The sequence below is a fragment of the Lepus europaeus genome, chromosome 5, assembly GCF_033115175.1.
Source record: "Lepus europaeus isolate LE1 chromosome 5, mLepTim1.pri, whole genome shotgun sequence".
Lineage (NCBI taxonomy): Eukaryota > Metazoa > Chordata > Mammalia > Lagomorpha > Leporidae > Lepus > Lepus europaeus.
This window is the reverse complement of record NC_084831.1, coordinates 104,040,128-104,052,263: the sequence shown is the minus strand read 5'-3', so window position 1 is coordinate 104,052,263 and position 12,136 is coordinate 104,040,128. Positions and strand designations below refer to the sequence as shown.

Here is a 12,136-nt window from a genome sequence, read left to right as displayed (position 1 = left end):
ACTCACCCGCACAGGCAGACAAAAAGGACTCTACCCGGGAGAGGAAATCGCTTTCTCCTCCTCCTTCTCCTCCGCTCGAACCGCCTGGGACCCGCGGGGCGCGGGGCTCGGGGTGAATCGGGGTTCCCGGGCTCCGAGGGGTTAACCCGCGCGGGGCCGCACGTGACGTGAATGGTTCCAGCATTAAGTCAGAGGCGCAGCCCCCCCTGCCCCAGGCCCCCCACCCCCCGCGGCGTGCGCCGCTCCCGGGGGCTCCGCGCCCCCGCGCCCAGGTCCCTCCCCCTTGGCGGGCGCTCGCAGGCCGCGCGGGCAGCCCCGGAGCCCCGGCGGCCTGTGCGCCCCGAACCGGCATGGACCCTGAGCGCTGCGCGCCCTTCGGCGCGGGGCCCGCACCCGGCCCCTATGCGGCCGCGGGGGACGAGCCTTCGGGCCGCCAGGGGAACCCCGCCACTGTGCCTCACCTGCACCCCGCGCCGCCCCACGGCCCGCGGCTGACCCGCTTTCCGGCCTGCGGGCCCCTGGAGCCCTACCTCCCAGAGCCTGCCAAGCCGCCCGCCAAGTACCTGCAGGACCTCGGGCCGGGCCCGGCGCTCAACGGCGGCCACTTCTACGAGGGCCCCGCGGAAGGTAACGCGCGGCGCGGAAGGAGCGCGCTGGCCCTGACCCTCTCTCCTCCTGCCCTAAAGCCGCCCGCCGGGCCTTGCGGCTGCTTTCTCCAACTCGCGTCTTAGCTCAACTTTTTGTCCCTCTTGGCTTTCGCCTCGGCTCCCTCGGAAGCCGGGTCTTCGCTTAGCCCGGAGCCGGCAAAAGCCAGTACGGTGCGGGAGACAGAATCGCCCGTGTCCCCGGCGGCAGGAATGGGAAGCGGGAGGTCGAGGAAGGGCGGAGCGGCGACCACCGGGGGCCAAGAAGCAGAGGCCGTGCTCGGCCCAGAAGCCCCGACCGGCCGGGGGACGCTGCGCCCCGACGCAGGCGGTGAAGCTCAGCTTTTGTGTCTGGCGCCCGCCGGGGGCCCAGAGGCTGGGCCTGGCTCTAGAGCGGCCGAGCGGGGCTCAGCCCTGGGCCGCCTCTGCTACGCGGGCCGGCCCCTGCGGGAAGGGCGCTGGCGGTGCGTACAGCGCTCCGCGGAGTGGCGGGGACCGGTTCCGCGGTCCCGGGGCCGTTTTCCAGGCGCAGTCACTGTGCTCTTATTTCTCAGACTAACCTGGCCTCCCCGTTGTCGCGTACAGTGATGGCCGCCCTGCAGTCTCAGCTTTCCCCCCTCACCGGATCGTCACTGCGGGGCCTACAGGAGCAGTTCCGTGCGGGCCTCACCGGCGGCTGCCTTGGGCTCCTGGGCCAGTGTCCCTGTGTGCCAAGTCCAGCCCGATGGCCTCTCCACCCGCACCTGGTGCGGGGCCCGCCGCTGCACCCGCCGCCGACCTGTCCAAGTGTCAGCGTCGTGCCACCCGCTATGGGCTGCCACATCCCGCAGCCTAGGCCCCAAAGCTGGCTCCTCCGAAATCTCCCAAGCCCGCCGGCGCCTCGCAGGCCTCCGCGGAGTGGTCAGAGCCAGGGCCGTGGCCGGGCAGCTGGTGCTTTGGCCCAGCCGGGGCGGTGGGAATGCGTGGGGGAGGGCGAGGAGGTGTGTGGGGGTCAGCGGAGGAAATGAGCGAGTCCGCGGAGCTTCTTGCCTGTGCCCTTTGAAAGAGGCTCTCCTGATAAAAACCACAGTTGAAACTTAATGAGAAGCAGTTGGCCTGGCTCCTCTGAGCCCGGCCAGACGGCGGCGGCCGCGCAGCCGACCACACCGCTGGGGACAGGTACTGGCCTGGCCCAGCGCGCCGAGCCGCCCGCGGGACCCAGCCAGCCGGGCGCTCAGGCGTCCCGCGCCGCCCGCGCCGACGCCCAACGAACTATAGAGAGTGCTGGGGCCAGATGAGAGGTGTGGGGTGCCAGCAGCCTCTGTCCGACGGCGAAGCGTGCAGTCCGCAACGAAATGCAGAGACAGGAAAGCAGAGTGCGGAAAACAACCAGAAGACGGGGAAAGGAAATTGAAGAAAACCACCGAGGAGAGCGGGGAGAACGAGAGGCGAACGCTAGTCGGCGGTCTGGGCAGGTCGAAAAAGCAAAAGATGAAAAATGAACGAAAAAGAAAAAAAGGCAAGCGAAAAGATCGGACGAAGCGGGTCAGGGGGACGAAGAGGGAGAGAGCGGACAAAACGAAAGAAAGAAAAGGGAGCGTCCCAAAACAGCGGGACGCGACGAACCAGGACCCTTGGGGCGGGGGACCGGCCAAGCAAGGAGCCGCAGCGGGTGCGCGCGGGGCCGGCCGGCCGGAGTCCCGGCGGTGCCCAGAGCGGACCCGGCTCTGTGCGCCGCGGAGCTCCGTCACTGGGGCGGAACTGTCTGCACCCGTGCGGGCTTGGTGGAAAGTGGCGGGCGAAGCGGGGCGCCTGGAGGGGGGAAAACTGCCTTAATTCCTGGCCTTTGAAATAAAGGGCACGGAGCGCTTCCAGTTCGGAGCAGTGAGCGCGCAGCTGCTGGGCCCCGTTTGCGGCGCGATCTGGGCCGAGGCCGGGCCGTTGCGCTCCGGAGAGCCTCTTCCTGCTGGTGCCCCCGCCGCCCGGGGCAGCCCTTGTCGGCCAGCGCCGGGCCTGCGCCCTCACCATGCCAGCCACCCTCGCGACTCTGCCCTGAGAGCCAGAGACAGGCCCGTCGATTTCTTGCCGCTCCGCTGGGCCGCCGATGTGTCCCGAACCTGGTCTCCGGGACCGCAGAACACGGCCTGGAGAGGTGACTCCCTCTGGTATTTTGCCCGCTGTCACGGAAGCCTGAGCCTGAAGACACCCCCGACAGCGAACCTCGACAGCACCTCTCTCGGGGTGCACTGCATTTGTGTTCACCCAGACTTGAAGTCTGGAGCCAGCGCTGCAGGAGTCAAGGCTCAGCCGTCTCTGTCGGGCAGCCTGGCGGCCTGGGAGTGGCTTAGAGGGAAGCCATCGCCCAGCGCCCCGCAAGGTTGCGGCAGCGAGAACAGCCGCTGTGTCCCGGTTGGGCCGTTCTCTGGTACCCCTGGGGCCAGGCACACAGAACTCCTTTGCCGCCTTAAAGGTCCCTATCCTGGCTGTTGACTTGCATGAGGGACAACCAGAGGGCTGCTGTGGTCCTGCGGTTGCCTAGCTCCTGGGCTCCAGCATGAACACCCCCTCCCACCTGCCCGGAGTGTGGGCGGGTGTGGGACTCCAGCACAGAGACCCCAAAGACTTCCAGGGCGCAGGTCCTAGCAGAGCAGCTCACGGGAACACCAAGGGAGCTGCCCTCCCCTGCGGGTATCCCGCGTCTGTGTCTTTTCTCCCCAGCCTTCTGTGCATTCTCCCAGGAGAGAGGGCCCCTGTCCTCCAAAGAGAGGGGAAGCTGCCCTTTGCTGGCATCGCTGGGCAGACTGGGGAGGTTTCAGGGCTGTGGAAGTGAGGAGGGGGTCAGTTCTACAGCCCCTTGGAAGGGCTGTAGACTGGACAGATACAGAGATAGGCAGAGGCCTCTGCCAGGAGAAGCTGCGTTTTCATCCTTGACCCTGGCATCTAGGGGTTCCGAGACAGGAAGGCAAGTCCCAGGGATCCAGATCTCATCACTTCCTCTGGGCAGGTCCTGTTGGGGCAGCTCCCGATGGTCCAGGAGGCAGATAAGCCAGTGCCAGGGTTTTGGGAAGCCCTCTGCAGTGATGTCAACGTGAGACCCCAGCCTTGCCCCCCCCCCCAAGCCTGAGCTGCCTAGAGTCCAGCATGGCCACCCTGTAAACCCAGGACACAAAGATGGGCCATTTGGAGGGCCTGCTCTGTGTGGGGTGTCCCCTCCAGTCTGACCATGTCCAATTATTTGAGTCAATTTCCATGAGTCCTTTTTCCCAAGCTTCTACCAAATGGAATTAGCCCTAGGACCAAAATGTGCTGGCCAAGAATGGAAATTGGGGGCTGGGAAGGTCCCCCTTGCCTCCAGTCCACTTGGGCTGCTGCCGTAGGCTACCGCGCACAGGCTGGGCTGAGCGGGAAGCAAGGTCCTATCTGACTTTCCCAGGGTCTTGGGGACGCACACAAGGAGTTTATTTCACAGTCTGGGTGGTCCTGAGAGGTCCCTGAGCACCTTCCAGCCCAGGGGGACCTTGCCCAACTTGTCCTCTGCAAGTGCCAGCAGGGAACTCATCAGACCTGGACCCCAAGAAGCCCAGCTCCCCTGTCTCATTCCTCTCCACCACCACCCCCCCCCCCCCGCCTGTGGCTGAGATCTTGACACCAAGTCCTCGGGAAGACGCTGCCTCCCGGTGCTAGCTAGCTGGGCCTCCTGGGGGCTGGGTCCCCGCTGGCTTTGGGCCTGGGGCCAGGAAAGGGGGCTGTGTGAGTCAGTTGGGCGTCTCGGTGGCGTCGTCTGCCATCCCGGAGGACTGTTGAGGAGGGACTTCGTGGGGACGCTGCTGGGGGTCCTGGCCCGGGGGAGAGGGCGGGGGTGATCAGGGCGACCTATTTTTCACCATGCCCCGTGGGTCGGTGGTGGCAGGGCTCCGCCGGGCTCCCTCAGTGAGGGCTAGCTGCTGGGAACTGTTTCCATTCTGCAAGGGAGTCCTCCCTGCCTGCCCATCACAGGCAGCGGGGCTGAAGCCAGCATCTCTTGCCTACGGGGGGGGGGGTGACACCGCTCCCCCTGCTGCGCTTCTCTGAGCCTAGCCTGCCTCGCCAGTGCTGGAGCTCAAGTTCTTGCCCAGGCATCACGGCCCTAGGAGGAATGGAGAGAGCGTCTCTGGTCTTCATCTTGCCTTTCCTCTCCCAGAGCCGGGGGCAGGGAGGGAGGGGTGTGGACGCTGGCCTGAGACAGAGTTCAGAGAATGAGGCACAGCCAGACCAGCCAAAGGCTGTCCGAGCATCCCCATCTGCTGCCTGCCTGGTCCCGGGTGCAAGGGCGTGGGAGCCGCAGTCCACAGTCAGGAGCAAGGGAGCCCTTGCTGGCAGGGCGGGGAATACCAACCACCCCCTCCTCACCCCTACAGCGAACCCCCACCTCCCTTTTCTTGGCACTGCCAGAGTGGCGGTCCCTGTTGTGGCGCCAATCCTGGCACCTCCATGCCCCATGGGATGCACCACCACAGAGCGCTTCCCCGAAATGAACCCCGCTCTGGCCCCAGCAGATCCTCCCCAACCACACGGAGCACACGGTTCCCCAGGGCCCCCTCCCCCGCTGGAGGCTCAGCAGTCAGCCTCCCAATGCCAGGCTCCCAGGGAGGAAGGAGGCGGGGACTGAGGCGCCAGGGCCCTTCCCCTCCCTCCAGTCCACCCACAAAAGCGCCGGGTTCGGTTTCCATCCCTCCTTTTCTGTGTTTTCCATTGCAGCCGAGGAGAAGGCCTCCCAAGCCGCCAGCTTCCCCCCGCTGCCCTTGGACTGCCCGGGGGGCCCTGGAGACGCGCCCTCACACTTGCAGGGCTCCCCGGACCCCTGCCTGGCCAGCCTGCGCGTCCCGCTTTCCCCAGGACTCCCTGACTCCATGGAGTTGGCCAAGAACAAGAGTAAGAAGCGCCGGAACCGCACCACCTTCAGCACCTTCCAGCTGGAGGAGCTGGAGAAAGTCTTCCAGAAAACCCACTACCCGGACGTGTATGCCCGCGAGCAGCTGGCTCTGCGCACGGACCTGACCGAGGCCCGGGTGCAGGTGAGGGCCTGTGGACCAGGTCGTGGGAGGACTGGGGGGGAGGTGGGCCCGCGCACAGCTGCCGCTCCCCAGCGCCTGCCCCTCCCCTGCCCCTCCTGGGCTCGGCCCAGTAGAGCCTGCACACGGGTGTGGGGGTCTGAGACCCGCGTGCACGTGCTAACTCTGCCACTTCGCAGCGGGCTGGGTGACTCGAGGCCAACCTGGGAACAGGCACGAGAGCACGAGCACCTTAGGGAGAAGAATCTTGAGGACCCTAGGGGTGGCAGCACTGGGGAAGCAGACACAGGCTGAGCGCGTATCAGGGTGCCCTGAGGTCAGGCGTGGGACCGTCTCTGTTGGGGGATCTCAGAGCCAGAGACCCTCAAAGTTCCTGGGAACCAGCGACCTGCCTGGGAGTACTGACTGGGGACCCTTCCCCGTCCACTGAAGGCTTCTTGGACAGCACTAGGCCAGCTTCACATAGAGGGCAGCCCAGCCTTTGGGGATGGGTGGGTGGGTGGGCGGAAAGCGGGGGAGGGGGAAGGAGGTATGTGTTCCAGCGTTCTTGGACGTGACAGGGAGCGTGAACATGGCAGGCAGGGAGGGGAGAGATGGGGCAGGAGGTTGAGTGGTTGTGGCCTTGCTCGGAGCATGAGGGACGGGACTGGGTTTGGGACTCTAGGGAAAGGTGAGGAGGTGTCTCAGGCAGGGGAGTCCGCCTGTCCCACCTCGGAGGAGACTGAGGAGGGGCAGACTTGTCACGCCCGGTGTGTGGGGGGGCCCTTGCAGAAGTGCTGGGCGATATGGGGTACGTCATTGGCCCGTAGAGGCCAGCTGACGTCTAGTAGAGAATGCCACACGGCTGCAGCCAGCAGAACCCCAGGGACGTGCGCTGTTTCCCCCTCTCTGCTGGGGCCTCCTGCTTCCCTGCTCTTCCCAGGAGGCCCCTAAATCAGACTTCCAGGACAGGCCCCTAAGGGTCCCCTGCACTGAACACAACCAATTTCCACAGGCCCCAGGGGCGCAGAGCACGGAGGGTCCAAGAGACTGTCCCCTGCCGCGCCCCCAGCTCTGAGGAAGGGAGCGGGGGTAGCCGTGAGGTTCCCCCACCTCATCCAGAAGTTCCCCCCACAGCTGTTTCCTCTGACGGGAGCATGACACCCACCAGAGCATGCTGAGGGCAGGTGCAGAGCCCAGGAGGGAATAGGTGGGGCCGGGGCACAGGTTCCTTGGCCCCAGGCTCTTTCCTCTGCCTGCTGCAGAGGACAGAGAACCGAAATACAGACGGGCAGGCAGGTGGGGTGGCCTCTCCCTGACCCTGTTCAGGCTTGCTGCGGGGGTCTCTTGCTCCCTGGGGGCAGGGGGGGCCAGGGTGTGCACAGCTTGGTGACCCTCAACTCCCACCCGCAGGGACAGGAATGCCCATGGGGAGGGGGAGTGTCGAGCCAGGATGGGTGGGCTACTTACACGCGAGCATCCATGCACACACTTGTGCACACCCACACAGCTGCTTCTGTCGTGGCACCCAGCTAGATCCCTGGAGAGCAGGGGTTGTTTGGTTTGTTTTTGATACTGTCGGTCTGACACATAATTGTTTATGATAGAAATACATAATGTAACCACGCACACACATAGCTACAGCAGGCAGAGGGCACATCCCAGATAACACATTCATCACAGGCACCAAGAGCTCACAGAGCCACAGAAAAGCTTCCACAATGTGGTGACTGCAAGTTCCGCCCAGGGGGTTGGGGTGTCCAGGGGTGCTGGGGGGCCCAGCCTGTGTGTGCGTGTGCGTCCAGGCAGAGGAGACTGGAGCACAGGTGGGAAGGAGCAAGGTCGCAGGGTGTGCTGAAGAGCGCTGGGCTGGCAGCCTTCGAGGACGTCGTGAGGCGGAGCAGCAGGGGCCAGGCCCAAGGAGCTGAGCTCCGGGCTGAGGTCTCCAGGGAGCCACTGAGGGTCTAGGCAGGACCATGACCTAAACACATGTGTCTTTAAGATTCCTCAGATGCTGTGCAGTGGGCAGAGTGGAAAACAGACCCAGGGACTGGGATGCCAGCAGGTGCAGTTACCCAGGATCAGGCCAGAGCTCCAGGGCCCACAGAGCCCCCACCCATAACAGCCTGACCAGGCTGGAGAACTAGGCGGGCCCAGTTGGGGTTCAGTAGTTGGGGAACTAGTTGGGGCCAGTGGGGCCAGTATACCTGCTCTGGGCTTGGGCCTCTCCCTGAGCCAGAGCCTGGTGTGGATTTCTAAGCCCTGCCACTCCCGATCCTCCAGCCTGGAACCAGCTCCCCCACGCACAGGGGGGCCGTGGCCATCCCTTCCCTGTGGGCTCTGCACCTCAGGGCTGCTCTCGCACCCCCTCAACCCTCTCTACTCTCCTCCCAGGTCTGGTTCCAGAACCGCAGAGCCAAGTGGCGGAAGCGTGAGCGATATGGGAAGATCCAGGAAGGGCGGAGCCCCTTCTCAGCCGCCTATGACATCTCAGTGCTGCCCCGGACTGACGGCCACCCCCAGGTGAGAGCCGCCAGGCCAGCCGCCCCACCCCCAGGGAGGGAGGAGGCTCCCAGTGAGAACCTGAGCCCTAGAGAGTGGGTGTTTAGCCTAGCAACGGAGACACCACATCCCACCTTGGAGTGCCTGGGCTCAGTTCCCGGTGCCACTCCTGACCCCAGCTTCCTGTTAACTGCGGACCCTGGCAGGAGGGGGTGGTGATGGCTCAAGTCATTTTGCTCCTGGCACTCCCCCCCTCCCCCACCACCACGTGGGAGACTTGGATTGAGTTCCTGGCTCCTGGGTTCAGCCTGACCCAGCGCTGCTGTTGTGACTATTTGGGGAGGTGAACCAGCAAATAAGAGCATACTCGCTCTCAAACGAATTCATTAAAATTTAAATATATAAATATGCCCTGGCCTGGGGAGAGCTAGAGCAACCTCAGGGCTTGTGTGGCCTTGCGTGAGTCACTCCCATTCTGCAAATCGGGGCTCTTGCCTGCTGGCTCATGGGCCTTTTCCTCCTCTCTTTGCAGCTGCAGAACACCCTGTGGCCCAGTACAGGGTCTGGGAGCCCGGGGGGCCCCTGCCTCGTGTCGCCAGAGGGCATCCCCTCCCCGTGCATGTCCCCATACTCCCACACCCACGGCAACATGGCCGGCTTCATGGGGATGCCAGCCTCCCCTGCTGCGCACCCTGGCATCTACTCCATCCACGGCTTTGCTCCCGCCCTGGGGGCCCACAGCTTCGAGCCCTCCCCAGATGGCGACTGTAAGTCTCCAAGCCTCATCTCGCTCAGGGTGAAGCCCAAGGAACCGCCCAGCCTGCTGAACTGGACCACGTGAGGGGGTCCCATGGACACATGGCAGACTGAGCTGCCCACCTGTTTCCGTCCCTCGCTGCTCCCAGCCCCAGCCCTGCCTGGGCATTGGAGAGGACACATCTCTGCCTTCAGGGGGCCCTCAGCCCCTGGGCAGGAACGTGCTATGAGGTCTTTCCTCTTAGAACAAGGTGGGGATGCCTGGGAGAAAGCGGGCTTTGAGGCAGGTAGGAGCCCTCCTACCAGAACCTAGCCCCCTCACTCGAAGAGGCTCCCCTGATCCCTCAAGACTTTGCCCAAGTCCACCTGTCATCTCTGTAGCTGAAACGGCTTAACTGGCTCCTTGTTCGGGGAGCAGGAGCCAGAGGACTGCTGGCTGAGCTGAAAGGAGCCTGCGTGGCCATCCGGGGTCGGCCTCGCTTCCCCTTCCTACCACCAGGGGGCGTGCACCCAGCATCTGGCGCTCACAAGGACCTGGAAGGCAGACACAGCACCAAGACGCCCTAGCGCCTCCTCCGGCCATCCCTTACTCCTGCCCGGTGCCGGTTTCCTGCAACACTCCAGAATCATCTCCCCCCCCCCCCCAAGGGGGCATGAAGTCCACCAGAAGCCCCCACAATCCTTGGATTCTCTTCCCCGGGATCAGGCCAGAGCCATGCCGTGGAAACTCTGAGGCTGGTCAGGATAAAACAATTCCCCAGACTCTGAGCCGGAGATCCCGACCACCACTTGTGTAAAGATACTTTTGTCCGTGTGTGTATGAGCCGTGCCCCTGAGCATACTAATAAAGGTGGACGTGTCTCATGCCTGGTCACTCTGCAGCCCCCCCCCCCCCGGGGGGGTGGCACGTGGCTGCTTCAAGGTTGGTCTGTGCCCAGGACCAAGACCAGGCGAAGCCCTCCCAAGGGCTCAGCAAGGATCCCAGCCTGCAGCCAAACCCTGGAGGCCAGTGGCTGCCAGGCCTGGCCCTGTCACTTGCCCGGGTCTTTCTGGCTTCAGCTGGTGCGGGGGGCAGGGAGACTAGCCCAGCTATAGGGCCGGGCTCACTTAGCAGGGAAACGTAGGGCTGGGGTGCAAGCTAGGTTTGTGCACCGACGGTGGAAAGGGGATGCCTACTGAGGGCCCTGAGCTATCCACGGGCTGGGACCCCAAGAGTGGAGTGGGGGAGGGCAGCTCCCTTCTCTCAGATACCCCTGGAACACATCTGAGCCGGAGGGCAGAGACAAAAGCCAGAACTCTTTCTTGTGGTTGCAGAAGATCACCCATTCTTTCTTTCACCCCCTCTTTCTGCCTTATCTCTACAGCAGGGGAAAGCAGGCATGGCCCTCCCACTCTCCCTGCAAACACAGCCACATTGCTCAGAATTCGTCCTCGGCCAGCACCAGCCTCCCCCGCCCGCCGCCTCGGCGTACAGGCACGGAGAGGCCGGAGTGCACGCGGACACGGTGGGGCCTGCCATTCCCCAGGAGGGAGCAAGTCCCCAGCAACCGGCCGCTGCAGGCAGCTGTCGGTCCCCAGAGAACCAGCGTCTTCCCTTCCCATGCTTCCCGCCAAGAACTTGGCTGCCGGCAGTCTGCTCCCTCCCTGTCCTGACACTGGGTGCCAAGGCCCAAGGGCAGGCCCTGTGTCCAGTAGGATGGGGCCCAACAGGCAAGGAAGAGTGAGGGAGAGAATGTGGAGGCCGGCGGCCCTCCCACGCCTTCCCATAGCTGTCAGCTAAGGAACGGAGACTCCACCCCACTAGCTAACTGCCGCGCTCAGACCACTGCACAGTCCCGGACCAGGAGCCTGCTCCCCAGGTCAGAGAGCCACAGAGAGGCTAAGGAGAGCAGTGGTCAGACAGAGAGATGCAGGGAGACGAAAGGCTCTCGTGACGTCCGAGCAAAGGGAGCAGGCGAGCAGGAGAGGCCCGGAGTCGGCCGGTGGGGCGGGGAGGGCCCTGCTGGGGGAGGGCAGAGGGAGGCCAGTGACCGGCTACTGGCTCCCATCCAGGGGCATCTGTCCACAGCTCATATTTTTCTGTCCCGTGACAGCTAAATGAAGAGAAAGCTAACTTTACAGCCGCCCGCTTCACACATAATGAATATGAATGGGCATCCCGGAGCCTGCTCTCTGGAATTATCTGCGGGCGGACGGTCCTCCCACTGGCTGGGCCAGCCCGGCCAGCCGGTCCCCAGGCCAGGGTGCAGGCAGCCCTTCCACCTGCTTCCCATTAGCTGTGCTCCCCTCCTCCCCCAAGCCTCTGGGTCTGCAGATACCCCCGGCCCAGCATCACTCCAGAGGTGACCCCAGACCTCAGCCTGGGCCCTGGGGTTCCCGATGGCCAGCCTGGGGCTCAAGTCACTCTTTGTGAGAAAGGAAAGGGGGAGGCAGCCGCGCTTGGAATCGCAGCTTTAAGAGTTGCTGAGCTCACGCTGCCTTGGCTGGGGCCCACCGACGGAAGATTCCAGGGCCCTAGATTTGCTCCGGGCAGGGCACAGGCACCAGGTCAGGGCTGGAGGGCCCTGGCCATGTTTCCCGTGTGTCGGGCAGCGGGCAATGCCTCTCATTAGAGGCATTTGATGTTGCTCCTCCACGTCCCCCAGCCATTTAAACTTCAACCTGAATGACAGCCCCGAAGTGCCCACCCTCTGCACCTGCAGACAGGACCATAGCCTAGCATGGCTGGGAACCGGGTGGACTACAACCACACGATCCAGCAGAGGGCGTCCTACCCTCCCCCCTGCCCCAGCCTCGCCCAGGCTCGCCCAGGCTCAGGCTCCGGGAGCCATTTCCCCAGGAAGGCAAGGAGCAGGAAGCGTGTGCCCTGGAGCTGCTCCTGGTGCCAAAACCCCTCCCTTCCCACTTAGTGACTGCAAGATGCCTGGCTCAGCTCTCCTGCAACAGGAGCACCAACTGGGACCACCTGGACCTGCGACGGGCCCTTCAGGTGTACCTGTGAGAGAAGAGACCATGGTTTCCCGCCCACCTGAACATCCAGGGCAACGTGCAATGGACTCTTTGGATTTTTTTGAATTCCAAGCAGGGACCTGGACACAGGGCTTACAGAGTAGCCGGAGACAAGGCTCTGGTCTTTGATGGCAGGGCGTCTTTTAGGGGACACAGGAATTGATGCAAATTCCTAGAAGTCTGTCCAAGTTGGCAGGGCCATCAGCAACATTAACA

At 64.1% G+C, this 12,136-nt stretch overlaps 1 protein-coding gene across 1 annotated transcript; it reads left to right on the top strand.

Moving 5' to 3' along the window:
• The first annotated feature begins 350 nt into the window (after positions 1-350).
• On the top strand, positions 351-9,733 carry ALX3 (ALX homeobox 3). Its single transcript, XM_062193466.1, has 4 exons — positions 351-627; positions 5,361-5,677; positions 8,048-8,176; positions 8,688-9,733. The coding sequence occupies exons 1-4, from the start codon at positions 351-353 to the stop codon at positions 8,994-8,996; spliced, it is 1,032 nt and encodes a 343-aa protein (XP_062049450.1). The 3' UTR covers positions 8,997-9,733.
• Positions 9,734-12,136: the final 2,403 nt, after the last annotated feature.

Coding starts and splice junctions, on each gene's coding strand:
- ALX3 (XM_062193466.1), top strand. CDS start 351: ATGGACCCTGAGCGCTGCGCGCCCTTCGGCGCGGGGCCCGCACCCGGC. Junction 628..5,360: donor CTACGAGGGCCCCGCGGAAG/GTAACGCGCGGC, acceptor TTTCCATTGCAG/CCGAGGAGAAGGCCTCCCAA. Junction 5,678..8,047: donor TGACCGAGGCCCGGGTGCAG/GTGAGGGCCTGT, acceptor CTCTCCTCCCAG/GTCTGGTTCCAGAACCGCAG.